The sequence below is a fragment of the Aethalodelphis obliquidens genome, unplaced genomic scaffold (genome assembly GCF_003676395.1).
Source record: "Aethalodelphis obliquidens isolate GAN/ISIS:26980383/991018 unplaced genomic scaffold, ASM367639v1 scaffold9, whole genome shotgun sequence".
Classification (NCBI taxonomy): Eukaryota; Metazoa; Chordata; class Mammalia; order Artiodactyla; family Delphinidae; genus Aethalodelphis; species Aethalodelphis obliquidens.
In genome coordinates, this window is record NW_020837953.1 from 35,156,138 (window position 1) to 35,175,241 (window position 19,104).

Below are 19,104 nucleotides of genomic sequence, written 5' to 3' on the forward strand. Positions count from 1 at the left end.
GGACCTATTTACAGCAGGGTGACTATAATTAACAATACTGTATTATATACTGGAAAGTTAAGAGAGTAGATCTTAAATATTATCAACACACACACACACACACACACGCAGGTAATTATGTGAAGGGATAGAGGTGTTAACTAACCTCACTAAGGCAATCATTTTGCAATATACATGTGTATCAAAACATCACAGTGTACTCCTTAAACTTGCATATGATCTATGTCAATAATATCTCAAGAAAGCTGGAAAAAAACTTCAATTCAGAGTCACTGTGATGTTGGCACGATGCTGGGTGCTGGGGCTCAAGAGAGGAACCTTGCAGGGTCTCTGCCTTCCAGGGGGCACAGTCTAATGGAGAAGGCATATTTGTTTCAGCCCAATGAGTGCCTGCTCCAGGCTGGGCACCATACTAGGCAGTGGAGAAACCATGAGACTTGGACTTGGTGTGGAGCTCCTGGACCCAAGCCTCCGTTTTGGAACTTGGCCAAGGTGATCCAGTCCCAAGCAGGGGTGAAGCTGCTCCTTCCACATCTCTCCCTGCAATTTCACCTCCCAATAATGGAGGTGAAAGTGGTAGCATGTGTCCCTATAGATTACTGGACTTTTCCGACTTGAGTGGAAGTAAGGAGATAACCAGGAGACCTTGTTAAAACTCGTATTACTGGGCCCCTACTCCCGCCACCAGAGATTCTGGTTCAGCTGGTCTAGGATGGGGTCTGAGAATTTGTAGTTCTAACAATCTCCCAGGTGATACCGATGCTGCTGGCCTGTGGCCCCTATTTTGAGGAGTAGTGGATTCAGGGCCAGAGGAGGGAAGTAACTTGTCCAAGGTCACACAGCAGGTAGAGGTAGGCCTGGGACTAGAGCCTAGATCAGCTGAGTCCTGGTCTAGTATATTTTCCACCCACCATGCTGCTTCTCCCAGCCCAGCTTCTGCCCGAGACTGCCCCTCTCATCTGCCCAGGCTAGAGTATTCCTCCGGGGCCCACGGACTCAGAGTCTTGACGCAGTGGTACAAGTAGTTTCAGGAGAGGCACAGGGATGGGGCTGCCAAGGCAGGTGGGGGCCAGACCTCCAGGCCGAGGAGTTGCTTTGTCGCAAAGGCACGGGGGAGCCACAGAAGGACTGCGGTAGGGGTGGCAACCTGTTCCTTAACTAAAACGCAAGCTTGTCATCTGGACAACCTCTGGATGCCCCATGATGCCTTAAAAAATAAAAAAGAGAAGGCCCCACAGCTAACACCTAGCAATTCCTTGTTCGCTCTACACCAGGCACTTTTCCAAATGCTTTACGTCAATTAACTCATTTAACATTGACAGCAACCCTGAGAGGCTGGTATTACTGTTATGCTCATTTTATAGGTGAGGAAACGGAGGCACTGAAGTATGAGGTAACTTGCCCAAAGTTACCAAGCAGTGGAGCTGGGATTTGAACCCAGGCCCACCAAAGTCCAGCATCTCCTCTCCCCTCCATTGTCTGTGGCCGATGCAGGCTGACCACAGAGGTCTTGAAACCAGTGGGCCTCAGAGGCTGCTGCAAAGCTAACTCGGTCCGGCTCTGGCTGACTCCCCTCACCCACCACCCACCCGCTGCCCTGGCTCTGGGCGCTCAGCTGTTGGTGGAGGCAGGTCCCCCACAGCCATGGGGGTCTGGGCTCGGCGGGCTTAGCTGGCAGGCTTGGGTTACAGGCAGCTAACCCAGGCTCTGATCCCATAAGCCCCGTAACCCTGGGTGTGGCAAGGAGGAGGCATTTGCTGGGAAGATGATCAAGGCGGGCCAGTGAGGGCCAAGGAGGGCTGGCCTTTCTCCTGGAATCCAGGGGGATTAACGGCGGAGAAAAGGGAACAGCTGGATGTTCTCCCATCCCTCCTGCTGCCCGCCGCCCACCCTGAGGTGTCAGGTTTCCCTGTAAGTTGGTCTTTAGGGAATTCTGGTATTTTCAATTACCAGCCGGGCACACCGGCAGGGGGATGGGATCAGTGGCGCCCCGTGACCCCTGCCAGGAGATGGAGCCCCAGGGAGCAAGCACAAAAGAGGCTTGTGGTCCAGAGGTTAGGGGAGGCTGGCCAGGCAGGGCCTGCTCTGCGGCGGGAGCAGGTGGTCAGGGGCCCTGCTGCCCCCAGCGAGCCCTGGGGGAGCTTCCAATCTCTTCACCCGCTGAGACCTGGGGAAGCAGCCTTCCCTCTGTGTGCCTCGTTCCCCCCCCTCAGGGCGTGGATCCCTACTGAGTCCATGGAGTGGCCCTAATTCCTGTCTTCTGACATCCTTTACACGTAAGAAAAATAAATCTCCATTTGGTCTAAGCGACTATGGTAGACTGGTTGTATTACTTGCCTCTCTGTCTCTATATCCTTTGCCCTGTAATTTGTGTAATCAGCCTCTGACCCTGGCTCTGGGCTTGGCCGTGTGACGTGCTCCGGCCAATAGAATATAAGCAAATACGATATAAGCAAAAGCTTGAAAAAGCCCTCGCATGTATCTGCCAGCTGTCTAGGTGCCCCGCCATGGCCACGAGAACACGCCCAGGCCGACCTGCTGGAGGATGAGATACATGGAGCGGAGCTGTTGCCCCAGTTGTCCCCACCAGGGCCATTCCTGACCAGCCCACCGCACTCAACCCCAAACATGCAATAGATCCCTGACAAAATCCAAAGAGAAGAGCTGCTGAGGAACCCAGAGTAGCTGGAGCGCAAACATATGAATGCTCCCCGCCAAGACCCATCCAACCAGGAGACTCACGAGCTAGATAAGTGCTTCTTGCTTTTACGCCATTGCTTTTGCGGTTGATTGCTAAACAGCATTACTGTGGCAGCGGCTATCTGTTATTTTTCTTCCTGTTACAGGCAAGCTGAACCAACCTTAGATGATAGTCTGGGCGGGCAGTGCCTCCCCTGCAGAACGCTTGGGAGGATGAAAGAGGACGAGGCATTTAGAGCCCTCAGCCCAGGGAGGGACGCGCCCTCCCCCTCTCTCTTCCTTTCCCCAGGCATGGGCCTCACTGGGGGCCCTCTTGTCCTATCTCTCTCTGATCCTCTCCACCCCCAGGGAGAGAAGTAGGTGAGTACATGATCATGCCAGTTCTAGAGACCAGCCACTGTGTGCCCGCTCCACAGGAGGGCAAAAGGATCAGAGGAGAACATGGCTGGCAGAAAGGGCTTTGGAAAGTCGGAAATTTTTCCATGAGAAAGCCATGTGGAGTGGTGTCACGGACAGAGACTCTGACACCTGGCGAGGGTGTTAGAGACCAGCTCCGCCAAGGGCCTGCTGTACCATCTTGGGCAGCCACTCAGGAACCTCTCTGGGCCTCAGTTTTGCTCTCTATAAAAGGAGGTGTTTGCACTGGATGAATGCTGATGTACTCTGACTTACGTGTGCATGTGATAGGCAGAATAACGGCCCCCAAAGATGTCACGACCTAATCCCGGAATCTGTGAATACGTTATCTTACATGGCAAAAGAGACTTTGCAGATGTGATTAAGGTTATGGCCCTTGAGATGGGAGATTATCCCGGATTATCCAGGTAGACCCGCTCTAATCACTTGAGATCTTAAAAGAGGAGAATCCTTCCCAGATGAGAGTCAGACGAGAGAGCGGGAGCTTGAGGGGGGACTCGACGCCCTGTTGTTGCTTCTGAGATGCAGGGGGGCCTCGTGCAAGGACCGGAGAGACGCCCCTGGGAGCTAGGGGACCTCCCAGCTGACAGCTGGCAAGGAATCGGAGACCTCAATCCTAAAAACACGTGGAGTTGAATTCTGCAAACACCCCAGTGAGCGAGGAAACAGGTCATCCCTTAGAGCCACCAGCAGGGAACACAGCCCTGCTGACACTTGATTTTAGCCTGATGAGATCCAGACTAGACTTGCGACCCACGGAACTGTAAGGTAAGAACTTCGTGTCATTGTAAGTTGCTAAGTTTGTGGCATTTTGTTGTAGTAGCAACAGGAAACTAACATACCTTCTGATTTCATTTCTAAGTCTAGTTGCCATCTATTGTGCCCGGTGCTTTGTCCACATTATGACTAACTTGGCAACCATCTTGCAAAGCTGGGATGGTGGAAACATGCCCATTTTGAAGGCGAGGCCTCTGAGGCTCAGAGAAGGTTCCCTAGACAGCCTGGTCACATAGCTTGGAAAGGGGCGCGCTGGATGAGGGCGGAGTTTGTCAAGTTCAGCACTGATGCCTTTTTCTCCCACACGACCCCCTAGGACATGATGACGGGGGATCTTCCTAACTGGTCAGTCAGTATGGGTGGCCCCAAAGGCTGCACTTGCTCAGCCAGGCTGTGGTGTGGCAGGTCTAGGTACACAGCTTGCCCTACCTGTGCAGGAGGCTTGGCTCCAGCCAACGCTGGGCCCTGAGTATGCAGTGATGTAATTATTCAGGCTCTGCCAGTGACTTGCCTGGTGGGCAAGTCATTTAACTCTTAACACCTTGCTTTCCTTACCTGTAAGATAGGAGAATAACAGAACCCACTGAGGTTGGGGAGATTCATCGTTCAGGACTTGGTATCTGGCAAAAATAGTAAAACCACTTGCCAAATGTGTGCTATTGTATGATTCGAGTGAATACAGAATGATCTCTGCTTTTTGAGTGCCTGCCATCCCAGGCAGCCTGTGAGGTACCTTGAGAACATGAGCTCAAAGCCTCACAGCGACCCGCAAAGAGGGGGTGGTAATGCCCATAAGGAAGATGCGATCGGACGCAGGCTAAGTGACTTGTCTGGGGCTAAGTGCCGGGGAGCAGCTAGGCTTGATTCAAAGCCAGGTTTGTTTGCCTGATTCCAAAGCCCAGACCCTTCCCTCCACCCCTGGGACCAGGCAGAGGTGCAGCTCTTCAGGGCTTGCTTGGGGTGAGAGTGTGTCCGCTGCAGTCCTGGAGGGAGGCCCGGAGTACTGGGGCCAGCCCCTAGCACAAGCCCCACGTGGCTGAAATGCTGCCTGCACCTAGGTCTGCATGGCTGCCTCCGCCTTGTCATTCGGATCTCAGCTCACACGCCACCTTCTCAGAGAGGCTCTCCTCGGACCCTCTGATGCTGCCGAGGCTCACCCTCCCCCTCCCGTCCACCTCTATGTTGTCTTGTTTGTTTGTGTCGGGGACCGTGGACTCTGCACAGCCAGACTGAACCCTGCGTCTGCCCCTTCCCAGCTGAGTGAGCCCGGGCATGTGCTTGACCTCTCCCAATCCTGTTTCCTTATCCTCCAAGCAGGGATACGCAGCCCAGCCTGGCCTCCTGTCTCTGGGGGGCCCTGAGAGGACTCGTGAACACGGACGGAAAGGCATTCTGGAGTGGCAGAGTATAGTTCGAAGGCAGCGTGACGGCTTTATGAAGTCAGACGACAGCTCTGGCCCTGGTGAATGCCAAGGGATAGCGAACAAGGCCCAGTCACTTGCCCAAAAGAAATACTTTCTCCTTATAAGGGCATGAGCTAGATATTTATATATTGAATTTTAGGGTCCAGTTAAAACCAAGCACTGAATACATTTGTCTGGAAATCAAGTCCCCAGTCTTGTTTTCCAGCCTCATCGTACTTCTCCACACCCCACCTCACTCCATGCTTCTCTGGACCCCTGGGCAACTGCTCACCAAGCGTACATTGTGGTGTGCCCCTGTCTAGGCTCCAGGAGAACCACAGGGAGGGAAAGGAGACTCACTGTGAACCAATGCATGGTGGTGGTGGGGAGACAGGAATGAAATGATCAAAGACGTGAAGCTAAAATCTCAGCCACGGGAACTTGAGGGCCATGGTGCTGGGGGCATGTGACCAGGTCAGGAAGGTCAATGAAGATGAGCTAGGTCAAAAGGAAGGGGGAGGGTTTCCCTGGTGGCGCAGTGGTTGAGAGTCCGCCTGCCGATGCAGGGGACGCGGGTTCACGCCCTGGTGCAGGAGGATCCCACATGCCGCGGAGCGGCTGGGCCCGTGAGCCATGGCCGCTGGGCCTGCGCGTCCGGAGCCTGTGCTCCGCAACGGGAGAGGCCACAACAGTGAGAGGCCCATGTACCGCAAAAAAAAAAAAAAAAAAAAAAAAAAGGAAGGGGGAAAGGGGCAAAGCATTCCAAGCAGTGGGAACAGCATTTGCAAAAACCCTGTGGCAGAGAAGCTTGGTGCCTTGGAGGAAGAGAAAGGAGAACTCTCCCTCCAGTCTGCCTTTTGTACTTCCCTCTCCTAGGATACCTTCTTCTCCGCACGATTCCATCTCTGCTTATTAGAAGCTTCTCTATTCTTCAGAGCTAAGCTCAAATGCTTCCTCTTCAGGAAGTCTTCCATGGCATGCCTTTCTCCCATTTCCCAGGAGGAAATGATTTCTCCTGCCTGTGATCTCCCTCACCTCCCAGACCCTTCCTTGGGTCCTCATTTATGCCATCTAATATGTAAACTCTGTCCATGTCTTATCTTCCCAACCAGGGCATAAATCTCAATGGCAGGAAGTGTCTGTTCTACAGTGTAGACTTGGAGTTTCATGGTCCTGGGTTTAAATCCTAGTTGAGCCCACTTAGTAGCAGAACTTCGCATAAATGACTCCGCTTCTCTGGGCCTCTGTTTCCTCCTCTGGCAGAGGGGGATAGTGCGGTGAGGGTGTGTATGGCTGCACAGCCCCCAGCTGGGCTCTGGGCATCTATGAGAGAGGGGGGCTTGTTAAGGGGCTTGGAACAAAGAGGAGGGGGAAAGGGTGGTTATGACCCAGAAAGCCTCAGGGCTTTGAGGGCTTACAGGGGCTTGGACTCACTTAGACCTGACTTTCCCAAATTTGTCTGATGCTAAGAAACACTTGAGCCACTTGTTTAAAATGCTGATTCCCAGGTCTTATTCCTGGGGTTCTGATTCAGCAGGTCTGGGGTGGGGGCAGGGGACCTGTGTTCTGAAAAAGCTCTCACAGTTCTGATGCACAATTTGGTGGGGAAATTGAGGCCCAGAGGGAGGAACTGATTTTTCTCAAGTGTGATAGGTTGGATGGGTGATCTCAGCTCTGCCTCTATTGTAACAGGATCACGTACCCACACTCTCTGCCAAAGAGCCCTGCAGGGTGCGTTCACTGTGGATGACTGTGCCACAGGCAATGGCATGGGTTTATGTGGCCTGGCTTGGCTCGGCCACTTGTGTTCACAACATTCACCACAAGAGAAATGAGCCTGGGGGGCTGCTAGTCCAAGGAGAATGAGCAGACATATGGAACAGACTGAATCCAGCCCACATTCTGGAGCTCTGCCCACTTCAGAGGACCTGGTGCCGATTAGCTAAACCCTAGCTGACCCAGAGACTAGTGAGTGAGAAAATAATTATTATTGTAAAATACTGGGTTTGGGGGTGGTTTTGTTATGCAGCATCATTGCAGCAGTAACTGACCAATACACTAAAGTCACACAGCAAATGAATGACAAAACTGGGATTCAAACTCAGGTCCCCTGTTCCTAACCCGGGGCTTGTTCCTTGCTGCTTCTGCCTTTTAATCCTGAGGGCTCCCCCTGCACCCTCCTCTCTGGGAGCCCTCACTTCCACTCTGCCCCATCTCTCTATTCTCTGGGAACTTCCAGCTCCAGACAGGAGGGGTCCATCCCAGAAGCCTTTGCTGCTAATAAACTGAGCTGGTTAAATAGGCAGTTTGACACTCAGGGCTCCCAAATGGATGCAGGGGAGGCCTCCACAGCTAGGGAAAGAACTCCAGGGGCTCTGGGGAATTCTAGCTCCTCCCAGGTGAAGAGAGTTCCCTCGCCTCCACCCCCACTGGGAGCCTGGCTTCCCTTCCTCAGAGCTTTGTCAAGCTGGAGAGACTCACAGCCAGGTGTGTTTGCCAACAGCTGCTGGCTTTGGAGAGTTCTCTCAGATTGCCCTCCTTGAGTCAGTGCCATCCCAACCCCAACCTGAGGGCGGCTTAAATGTACCCACGGGCCTGCAAGTGCTGCAGCACATGCCCGTAACCACACCATCTTGGCCCAGCAGCACCACGAACGCTGACAAACAAAACCACACTCCTTCCCACACACAAACACATGGACGGGCTGAGCCACCTTCAGATATACAAACTCAAGCCCCTCAGATTCAGACACACCCATGCTCACAAATGCACGTATATGTGAGAAGCCACATGGCCAGTCACGTGCAATCACAAACACATGGTCACTCGGACATAGACGATGACACACCACACATTCTCACAAATATGCACACTCACACACGCACGCTCCTCAGACCCACAGTCATGGTTCCCTGGATGCACTGTGGACTGTGCTGAGGACTGGAGTCTGTTAGACCTAGTCAATGCCTGCCTTGCACCCTGCCTAGCTTAGTGACTCAACTTCTCTGAGCGTCGTCTGTGAAATGAGGACACAGGTTCCTCCTACTCCAGGAGGCCGGGGGGTGGCAGTGAGGTCACGTGTGAAAGCACTCCTCAACCAGGCAGAGCTGGCTCCCCATCCCCCTCCGGGTCCTTAGGCGTGCCTTTCCTCCTTCTCAAATTCCATTTATTTCTATCATTCCCTTCAAAATTCTGTTAGTCTTTCAAACTGCAGGTCAAATCCTGCCCCCTCCAGGAAGCCTTCCTGGACCTCCATCTCTGGATGCCCTGAGTGCTTACTGTGTGGGCCCCACCTGGCACCAGAAAGGTAAGCTGGGCAGCCCATTCACTTTCTGTCCTGGAGCCTGACCTCCCTTGGCTCTACTTAGATGGGGTCCAGACCACGCTTCACAGCAGGGGCTTGGCAAAGGTTGCTGAGTGAGGAACTGGGGGGCACACTCACAATGCCAACCACAGAGTCTTCTGCAGGAACCAGAAGGTTCTTGAAAATCTCACATGGCCCTTGGGTGGGGATGAGGCTGGAAAGCGCCTCCTGGACCTGGCCATCTGGAGGTCCCAGGTGACCCTGAGGATAGTGGCTTTGGTGGAGAGGTAGGGCCGGAAGCCTGAGTATGGTGGAGTGAAGAGGGGATGGGGGGAGGTAGTGAGACGGCATTGTTTGGCAACTTTTTTTGTTGTAAAGGAAAGAGGGGCAGATGATGGGGGTGCTACATAGGGTCACAGAAAGGATTATTATAGATGAGCCTGGGGAGAGGAGTTTTGGTGGAGTTAGACTGGAGGGGACTGAAGGTTCAGAGAAAGCACGTGTGGAAACTGCTAGGTGTCCACTGAAGTCTGTCTCCCCACCTTCTGCTGTGATGGAGGTCTGAGCTAGGCTGGGAGAGATTACATCTCCCAACCTCCTCTGTGGCTCGGTGAGGTCCCGTGACCACGTTTTTTCCAGTGGACCATGCCCAGGAGCGACGGGTGCCACTTCTGCCTACCTTGTTTAAAACATATTGCTGCCCTGGGTCTTCTGTCTCTCCCCTTCCTGCAGGCTAGAGCGCAGACAAAACTGCAACTCAGCTTCAACCAAGCAGACAAGGAGCACGGAGGCTGGTGAGACAAAACGGAAGGAACCCGGGTCCCTGAATCTCCAAGTGGATCAGAGCTACCCTGCTTACCTGGACTGCTCACCCCTGGACTCTTACATGAGAGAGAAATGCACTTCTGTGTTCTTTAAGCCACCGAACAGTGGGCCCTTTTGTTACAGCAGCTTTACTCTCACCTTCAATAACACATGCTCAACAAATGCTGCAATTATTATATATGCCACTACAGTGAAGAGGCAACACTTACTCTCCCAGGTGGCTGGATCACACGGACAGCCTTGGAAAAGAGGAAACCACTCCACAGATGTAAAGGAGTCTTTAACAAGGGCTGGCAGGATACCCATCTGGCTCAGCATGGCACGGAGCTGCCCCGGGCGCTTGCATTTGAAGTGCTTACCTGCCTGGTTGGTGGTGATGTTCACAGAGGCGAACTGCGGTGAGAAGGGGCTCTGGTCGGTGACGCCATTCACGGCCTGGATCTCAAAGGTGTACTGGGTGTGGGCCAGCAGGTCACTGATGTAAATGCGAGGCTCGGTCAGGCCCAGCTGGCGGGGTGCGTACTGTACGTTGTCCCCACAGCGGGTGCAGGCGCCCCGGCCCGAGCCACAGCTCTTGCAGATGATGTTGTAGACAAGATCCTCACGGCCTCCTGAGTCCCGAGGCGGGCTCCACTCTAGCATAAGTGAGGTCTCGTTGACACTGGAGATCACGGCCTGGGGTGCGGAGGGGATGGCTGGGGAGGTGGAGAGGTGTCGGTCAGTGGGGGCTCTGGGGGTACGTTCCCCAAGAGATCCCTCTGTGCCCACTGCCCTGGCTCCAGCTTAGGCCTCCCAAAAGGTTTCCTCCAAATCCTTTCTCCTCTCCACTCAACAGACAGGCTTCTAGAATATAACTCGCATCCTGGTACACACATCTGCTTAAACCTTTCTCCCTGGACTCCACCCTCCTTGGTGTTCCTCGCTAGGGACAGTCTTTTTGTGCTGGGGATTATATCCACTCGATATCTATTTCCCCCTTTTCCTTATAACCCAATTTTATTCAGGGTGGCAACTACCTCCAGCTAAAGACTATACTTCCCAGCCTCTTGTGATTAAGTGCTGGCCACTGATATACAGAAATTGCTGGTTAGGACTTTTTTTTTTTAAGAAAAGAGACAGCTGCAGCATGTCCTTTTGTCCCTTTCATTCTTTCTGCTGCTGAGAATGTGTGTGATGGCTGGAGCTTCAGCAGCAATGTTGGACTATGATGTGACCTGAAGGGTAGAAACCACATGCTATGGATGGAGGAGCAGAAGAAAGTGCTGGGTCTCAGGGAAGTTCATGGATTTACCACACTACCCCCAGGGCTGCCTATCTTTGGGTTTCTATTATGTGAGAGAATAAATCCTTATGGTTTAAGCCACTGGGGTCAGCTCTCTGCTACTTGCTGCTGACTGCCATTCCTGTCTGATACAGGGTTGTGACATTGCCCTCATAGTCACCCTGTTCTTGGAGAATCTTGGCTTGTGATTCAGGCAGCTGCTGCCAGGAAAGAACACTAGGAAGCCTTTTCTACCACAGACACCACCTGTGTTGGTTCTTCTTCTGCCAACTTCCCATTCTCTGTCCCTTTGTGAATCAAGACCTTGACTTCATACTCCACGTGACTTAGCAGAAGGGGATAAGGAGCCAGATGCCAGCTCTGTGGTGTCTGCATGTTGGCAGCATGACTACCCCAGGATGGTCCTTTCCAGCCAGTTTTCCATTTCCCCTCCCACCAAGTAACTGGCTGCTCCTCACTTAGGAAACTATAGCCGGAGAGCCACCCAACCCTCGCTCTGAGCTTTTCAGCAGGGACTCGGGACTCGGTCAGGCGTCGCCCTTCTGGGGCCCTGGACGTACTTGTGCAGGGCATGTCCAGGGGGTCCAGGTCTGCTCTGTAGTAGCCATTGCGGCAGACGCAGTTGGTGGCCCCTTCTGAAGTGGTCCGGCTGTTGATGGGACAGTGGGTACAGGCCTCATCCCCTTGGTTGGCCTTGAAGGTTCCAGATGGGCAACCTGGAGAGAAGACAAGGAGAGTCACTGGGGAAACCATATGAGGACTCAGGCCACAGGCTTGGAAGGACGGTGCAGCATCACGGAGTGGCCACACAGGATCACACAGCAGCCACACAGTGTCACGGATGGGGAACCCCATCTCCTGAAGCTCTTGGGGGTCTCCAGGCCCCAACATGGCAGTCCTAGCTGCACCCAGAAGGTTTCAGGCTACCTGGTTTCTTGTCTCTGAAGCTATCTATGGGTTCAGCTGGTGCCCCTAGCAATCATCCTTTGTCTACTCCAGGTTGGCTGTGCTACAGCTTCTAGGACCAATCCTGACTTAGTCTGAAGGCTCTGCAGAGGTCTAGGGCAGTGCTCATGGCCCAGTCTTGTTTACTAATGGCTGGCTGGGCTCTGACTTAGTCTGAAGGCTCTGCAGAGGTCTAGGGCAGTGCTCATGGCCCAGTCTTGCTTACTAATGGCTGGCTGGGCTCTGATTCTTGTAACTAGATTCCTGGGTTCCAGATGATTGTGATGATTACAGTAAAAAAAAGTCCTAGCACAGCACGGGGCATGTAGAGAGGTGATGTGGTAGAGCAGGAAAGGACGCTGGCTTTGGAAGCACACAGACCTGGGTCTGCTGCTTTGGCCTTTTTCTAGTTGTGTGGCCCAGACAAGTGGCTTAACCATTCTGAGACTTGGTTTTTTATTAGGAAAACTATGATGTTAAGACCCATTTCTGCAGTCTATTGTGAGCACTTGGCATAAGTGTGTAAGGCACATGGCATGAGGTCTTGCAAGGTGCAGGTGCCCAGGGAATAGGAGCTGTTCATTAGAGCAGGTGTTTGATCAATTTACTGAGATAAAGAGGGCTTGCAGTACCAGGGACAGCCTGGGGAGGGCAGTATTTACACTTGGTGGGCATTCAGCAATCTGGGCTCTCCCATGGGCTTTGGCCTTCTTCCCTGCTCTGGGGGGATGCTCAGGATTTGGATTCAGGCTCTAAAGCTCAGGGCTTAGGGTGACCACTCCTGTGTGGGCCTATGTGCAAATCCACCCTTCCCTTCCTCCTGACCCTGGGTTGGGAATCAGGAGGCCTGGGGTATAGGCCCTGCCCCTTTCTTGGCCTTCTTCTGCTTACTGGGGTTCATAATCGCAGCTCTGTTGTGGTGCCTCAGGTGGGGGATCAAGCAAGGGGTAAGTGAGAGGTGGAGAGGGAAGAGCTTTCCAATGGACAAGTTCCTCCTTGGGATGAAATGTGGCTGAATTGTCCACAGGCCGGGGGCTCTCACCTGGATTGCATTCCATGTTCATGTGCTGTGTGACCTTTGGCAAGAAACTCCACCTCTCTGAGTGTTAGTTTCCTCATGTAAATGGCTCACACAGATTTCCCGAAATCATTTTTCCAGGCCCAGTCTTCAAGCTTATCTTGCAAGTCCAAGTCTTAGCAACTCACCCTCCTCCCAACTCCTCAACCAGCTCCAGCCTCAGAGATGCTGCCCTCCTCGGTCTTACATGACTTGCGTTCAGGGTACTTTACCTCCCTGCCATAATTATTCATCAAGGGGATCTCTTGGCCATGCCCTCGGCTCCCCCAGGATCGGAGCCTTGTCTGAACCACAGCTCCTTTCCCTGTGCCTAGCATAGACCTGGCACTGAGCAGGCGCTCCATAAATACTTCCTGAAGCCGCCTGCTGAGGTGGAAGGAGCTTGGGCTTTGGCGATCACATAAGTAGAAAGGCAGTGAGGAACGGTGGTTAGTGTGCAAGCTGCCTAGCAAATCCCATCCTAGCAATCTGTCCCTGCCATCTGGCCTTGAGCAAGTCACTTAAGTTGTCCCCTCATCTGTAAAATGGGGACAATAGTACCTACCTCCTAGCGTTGTTATGAGGATTACATTGGTTATTCAGGCAAAACTGCCTAAACAATTCCTGGCATTATTAAACTGTATCTGGTTCACGTACCAGTCTGCTGGGTGACCTCAGAAAGGTAGTTCAACCTCTCTGAGCTACAGTTTTCTCATCGGTAAGAGAGCATCTACCCCATAGAGTAGCCATGAGGATTGTATGTGATGAACAGGGCCTGGCCCAGGGTCAGGCAGGGGTTGCAGTTACAATCTCAGGGAAGTCCCAGTAAATAAGCCAAGGACAGTTCCCCCTAGGGTGCTAGAAAACAGAATCCCCCACCCCCCTGGGGCCCTACTTTGCCTGCTTTTTGGAGGGAGTTTCCAGAAGGTGGCACCCTTCCTAACCCTGCAGCCCTGGCTGATGCCACCCTGACCAGGCCCTGCCAGGATCTCAGAGAAGATCTCGGCTTCAGCCCAGTCCTTAAGGAGCCGCCAGACAAGGAAAAGACAGTACTTTGATGCAACCAACCAGGCTATGGTGACACCAAAGAGGAGGATGGCAGTGAGTGCCTCGGGCATCCATCGTACAGAAACCAGGGCTCAGAGTGTAAATATGGACTGGACAACATTTATTGAGTACTTATTAAATGCTGGCACTGTTCTAAGGACTTAACCCATAGTAACTCATCGATGCCTCACCCAGCCCTATGACAGAGGTAATGTTGTCACCCTCATTTTCTGATGGGGGAAAGAAAGCATAGAGGTGAAGCAACTTTCCGAGGATGTGGGCTTACGGTGGCAGAGCTGGGATCTGATCCCGGGTGGTCGGACTGCAGAGGCCACTTCCCTAACCACCACACTCTTCTGCCTTTAGGAGACTTGCATTGGGCCAACAGTCCATGAGTGCCGGGCAGGGACTGGCAGCTTCTGCTCCGGGTGCCTGTCCAGGGCTCTCTGCACTCTGCCGTGCTGGCCCTGGAACCCCGGAGTCCTCCTGCCTGCCCTCTCTCTTAGGCACCCACCTCTCCCTGCTGGCTGGACGAAGGGGCAGCCCACCATCTCGGCACTGTCTAGTTAAGACACACAGGCTGCAGCCCTGGCTCTAGTTGAGCGGTTGACCTCTCTGAGCCTCAGTTTCTTCTGCTGTAGAATGGGGACACAGGGATCCTGTGAGGGTCTAGGACTATCCTGATAGATGCCAGAAGCTTTTGGTCCCAAGACTGGGATCCTCCTGGCTCCCTCTCAGGCGAGAGCCTGCCCAGCTTAGCACGCCTCTTCCATCTGCTGGCGGTTCCGCGGGCCTGGCTGGTGGGTGGCTGCCCACTCTCCCCTCCACGCTGTTCCAGCCCCTCCATCTGGACCACCTTCCCGACTGTCCTCTCCCATCGCCATGTCTTGGCCCCTCTTTGACTCCCCAGGCTGCCTCTTTCCACTAGGTGTACTGCCCGGCCACTACTCGGCCCTCCCACCGGGCATTCTACGCTTTCTGTATCTTTTGTATCTTTGTGCTTCATAAAACCCGCTCTTCTGTCTTGAGAAGTGGTGTCGCTTTCCACCCGGTCACCAGGAACCCTGGGTGCCTCGTCCTTCCCCTTACCCCCTGCAGCCCATCAATTACCAGGTCTTTCCTCCTCAGCAGGGCCCAGTCCTGGCTCTTCTTTGTGGCCCTCCCACCCCCGTGGGCATCCAGAAAGCTCCTCCCACCCACTCCTCAGCCTCTCACGGCCATCTGGCCTCCTCCTGCCCACGCTCCAGGGCCGGCTTTCTAAAGCACAAACCTTTCTGTGTCATTTAAAAATCCACAATGGTATACAATGGAATACTATTCGGTCATAAAAAGGAATGGAGTACTGATACATGCTACAACATGGATGAACCTTGAAAACACTCTGTGCTTCATGAAAAAAGCCAGACACTAAGGCCACATAGTGTACGCTTCCATTTACATGAAAATGTCGAGACTAGGCACATCTATGGAGACAGAAAGTAGATTAGTGGTTGCCAGGGGCTGGGGAGAGCAGGGAATGGGGACTGACTGCTAATGGGTACGGGGTTTCTTTCTGAGGTGATGAAAATGTTCTAAAGTTGACTGTGGTGATGGTTACACAATTCTGTGAAAACACTAAAAATCACTTAATTGTATAATTTAAATAGGTGAATTGTATGGTATGTGAGTTATACCACAATAAAACTGCTACTTAATAAACATCCACAAGAGCTCCCTAAATTCCTCCGGGTCCTCAGGACCCCAAGGCTGGCACCTGCCCCCTCTCAGTGCCCACCACCCCAAGCCTTGTGCCTGATGCTCCACAGTCAACCACATATGGTGCCACCCAGGCTCACACACACACCTGCGGCCTGTGTCTCTCCTGCCCTGATTACCTGGAATGCCCTCCCTTTGTCATCAGGCAAACGCGTACACCCCTTTAAGACAGTGAAGGTACACCCCCTTCCAGGAAGTCTTCCCTCAGCCCCCACAAAGGGTTGAGCTTCCCACTTTAATTACTTACAAATCTGTAATTATCTGGCTGCACTGTAAACTGTGAATACGAGGTCAGGTACCTAGTGAGTGATGGATGGGTGTAGTGAGAGCTGGGAGTATCCAGCTCAGCTACCTTGTTTGACATTTGAGGCAACTGAGGTCCAGAGACGAGCAGACACACACGGCTCTTTACCAGCAGAGGCAGATTCTGATCCCAGGTGTACTGAGTGACTAGGGTGTGCCAGGGACTCAGCTCCCATCAGCCACCTCTTCTCCCACAAAGAGGGGCCCGGGGCAGCTCCCCCTCCACGTTGCCCAGGGGCCCAGGGGTCACGCTGCTCTAGCTTCTCAGCTGGGAAGGCACCCCGTCCTTCCAACACCTGAGTCTCCTGTACAGAAGTGGTAAGAAAACAATGAGAGCTGCAGTCACAGACTTGGGTGGCTGCACCTCTGACAGGTGTGTGGGCTCAGACAGGTCTCCCGCCCTCTCTGAGACTCAGTCTCCTCCTCCGGAAAGGTCGCTGATGATACCTGCGTGGTGTAGATGCAGTGAGAGCCTCTGAATGGGTAGCCTGCTCCACCTCTGCCTCCCCGCCAATCCTCCGCAGTGGTTGGAGTGATCTGACGAGAATGAATCAGAGCTCAAACTCACCAGGGGCTCCCTGCATACTTAGAATGAATGCACACACCTAGCCCTGCAAGGGCGGCTCTGGGGTCTTCCTGACCCTTCCTGCCACTCCCCTCAGTCTTAGTCTCTGTTTCCTTCATTGAGCCTCATCACAATTTGTAATTGTATTAGAAAACAATTACGTCTGTCTTGTGTGCCATCTGTCTTCACCCTGCACTGGAAGTACCTGGAGAGGAAAAGAAGAACCGGGTTTGTCTGGTTCTCATTGGTTCCCTAGCTCCTGGCAGAGTAGTGGGAACATAGCAGGTGCTCAATATACATTTGCTGAGTGAACGAATATACCCCTTATAGGGTTTTGTGAGAATCAGATGAGAAAGTGGGGTAGAAAATACTTGGCCAAGTAAATGCCAGGTTGTTACCGCTGTTATCATGTCAATTTCACCAGGCTGCATTGATGCTCAGATCCCTCTCCACCTCTCAATGTTCTCCCCACAGGTCCTCCCGTCAGCCTGTCCACCAGGGTGACCAAGTTGTCCCCAGTTTTCAAGCTGGAAGTTCTGCATCCCAGAAATGCCCTCAGTCCCAGACAACCCTCCTGAATGCTTCTCAGCCCCATCTGTCACCTCTCTCTTCTGTTGGCAGTTCTCTGGATGCCCTGGCTGCACACGCACTGTTCTCCGTGCCTGAATGTCCTTCTCTCCCATCCTCCTGCCCTGCTGGATTGGTGAATCTGACATGTGCACCTCTGGGAGGCCTGCCCTCCACTCTCTACAGCACACAACTCAGACTCCATGGACGGCTGTGTGCTGGTAAATGGCTGGGGAGGGGGGGAAAGCCCTGATTTGTTGTGTTTGCCAATTTCTATGGTGAAAATGCTCCCATCAGGGCAAATTTCATGCTACCAATCTAAGATAACTGAATACTGAGTTGGGAAGAAATGCCCAGAGTCAGTTCTTGTGATCCAAGCCACCAAAAAACAGCCCATCCCACCACTGGACCTCACCCATATGTAACCACCCACTAGTTGGTGAACCCTGGTTTAAGTAGGGGCTAGGGCTTTAATCTCTACACCCTGAGCACCTAGTACAGGGTATGGCACATAGTAGGTGCTCAGTTAATTCAGTTTGTCGAATGAAGGCAGGTCTGTCTTCCTAACTGGACAGTGAACAAATTGAGGGCAGGAGCGGTGGGTTTGATAAGTTAACATACATAAAGTGCTTAGAACATACAGCAAGCGCTATATAAATGTTAGGTATTATTACTCACCCAGCATGCAAGGACAATAAAAATTCCCACTTATTATGTGCTTTCCGGGTGCCAAGCCCAGTGCAAGTGATTTACATGGGTTCTCTCACTAAATCCACATGACCACCCACGGAAGTAGGTACCATTATCACCCCCATTTTACAGATGATGAAAGTGAGGCTCAGAGGGGGTGAAGTGAATGCCTCAAGGTCACGCAGCTACTAAGTGGCAGAATTGAGGTTTGACTCCAGGTCTTTGTGGTTCCAGGACACAAAATTATCAAGTTGCTGAGTGGAGACACAAGTGGAGACCATCTTGTCAGGGCTACTTAGGGGACAGGGCTTGCTGGGGTCACTCAGCAAGGTGGAGCCAAAGCCTGGGCCCCAAACCCAGGACCTGGAGCCAAAGCAGCCAACCAGCACCTGCCTTCTGCAGACGCCCAGAGCCCTTAGCCAGGCAACCGAAGGCAGGGATGGCAGTCGGCCGGGAGGAGGAGAGAGGATTACGGGGAAACAGATTTTCTCCTGGCCTTCCCCCCGGGCTCCGGGGATAGGTGATAATTGACCGAATGAGCCATGAGTCAGGCCGAGGCAGGGCTCCATCTGGCCCTGGCACGGCGGGGCTGCTAATTGGCACCGGGTGATCCTCGAAGCCTCCTTGGCTGGCCTGCGGCTGTGCTCCCCCTTCGCCTCCCAGAGACTCCGGATTAAGCCCCAGAATGCCTGGTGCCACAGTGGACTCAGATGTTGTCAGGCCCAGTGTGCCAGGCCTCCAGGGTGGGCAAGGAGTTTCTCTCTCTTCCTGGGGGGTCCTGTAGACCAGAGGGCTCTGTCTGTGGCTCTGAGTAGAGGCAGGCTCACCACAGTCTAGCTCCCACTCCCGAGAACTTGATGAAGTTGAACCTGGGTATGAACTGTGTAGCTGGCTGCCAGGGCGGAATCCCAAGCCTGCCTCTTGCTAACAGTGTGACTCTGGGTAAGTCACCTCACTCTCTGTGCCTTGGCTTCCTTGTCTATATAATGGGGGGAATGATGACACTGCTCTTATATTTGCTGGGAAGATTACACGAGTTAATTCACAGAAGGCACTTGCAATAGTGCCCGCCTGGTTCATATTAAGGGCTATGCAAGTGTTTGCTTTTATTATATACATTCTTTCTTGGCCCACCACTTGCTCTGTGCTAAGACCTGGGGATAGAGAGACAAAGAAGAAATAGTCCCTGCCCTCAGGAGTGTGGGTCCAGTTGGGGAGATGGTGAGTTATGAATATATTCAAGAGGTGCTTATTAAGCCCCTATTGTGTACTAGGCACTGAGTCATGCAGACAAAAGGCCCAGGCCCTGCCTGTTAGAGGCTACACCTGAGCAAGAGTCTAGGACGCCTGTCTTCAACCAGGGCTGACTGTTGGCCACTGTGGGCGGAGGGGCCAGGGAGTGGTCCTGGGCTCAGCAGTGCCAGGTTTGAAGGGCAGCTGGCTTACTTTCCTGCCTTGGGATCTCCA

General features: G+C 53.0%; 1 protein-coding gene across 1 annotated transcript in view; it reads right to left on the bottom strand.

Annotated features, from left to right (window-relative positions):
• The window catches only part of EPHB2 (EPH receptor B2), a 186,778-nt gene that overhangs the window by 31,400 nt on the left and 136,274 nt on the right, over positions 1-19,104 (bottom strand). The window contains exons 4-5 of the mRNA XM_027109808.1: positions 11,269-11,424; positions 9,786-10,121 (exon numbers count right to left, since the gene is read on the bottom strand). Coding sequence (XP_026965609.1) covers positions 9,786-10,121; positions 11,269-11,424 — 492 coding nt within the window. The remainder of the gene's footprint in view (positions 1-9,785; positions 10,122-11,268; positions 11,425-19,104) is intronic.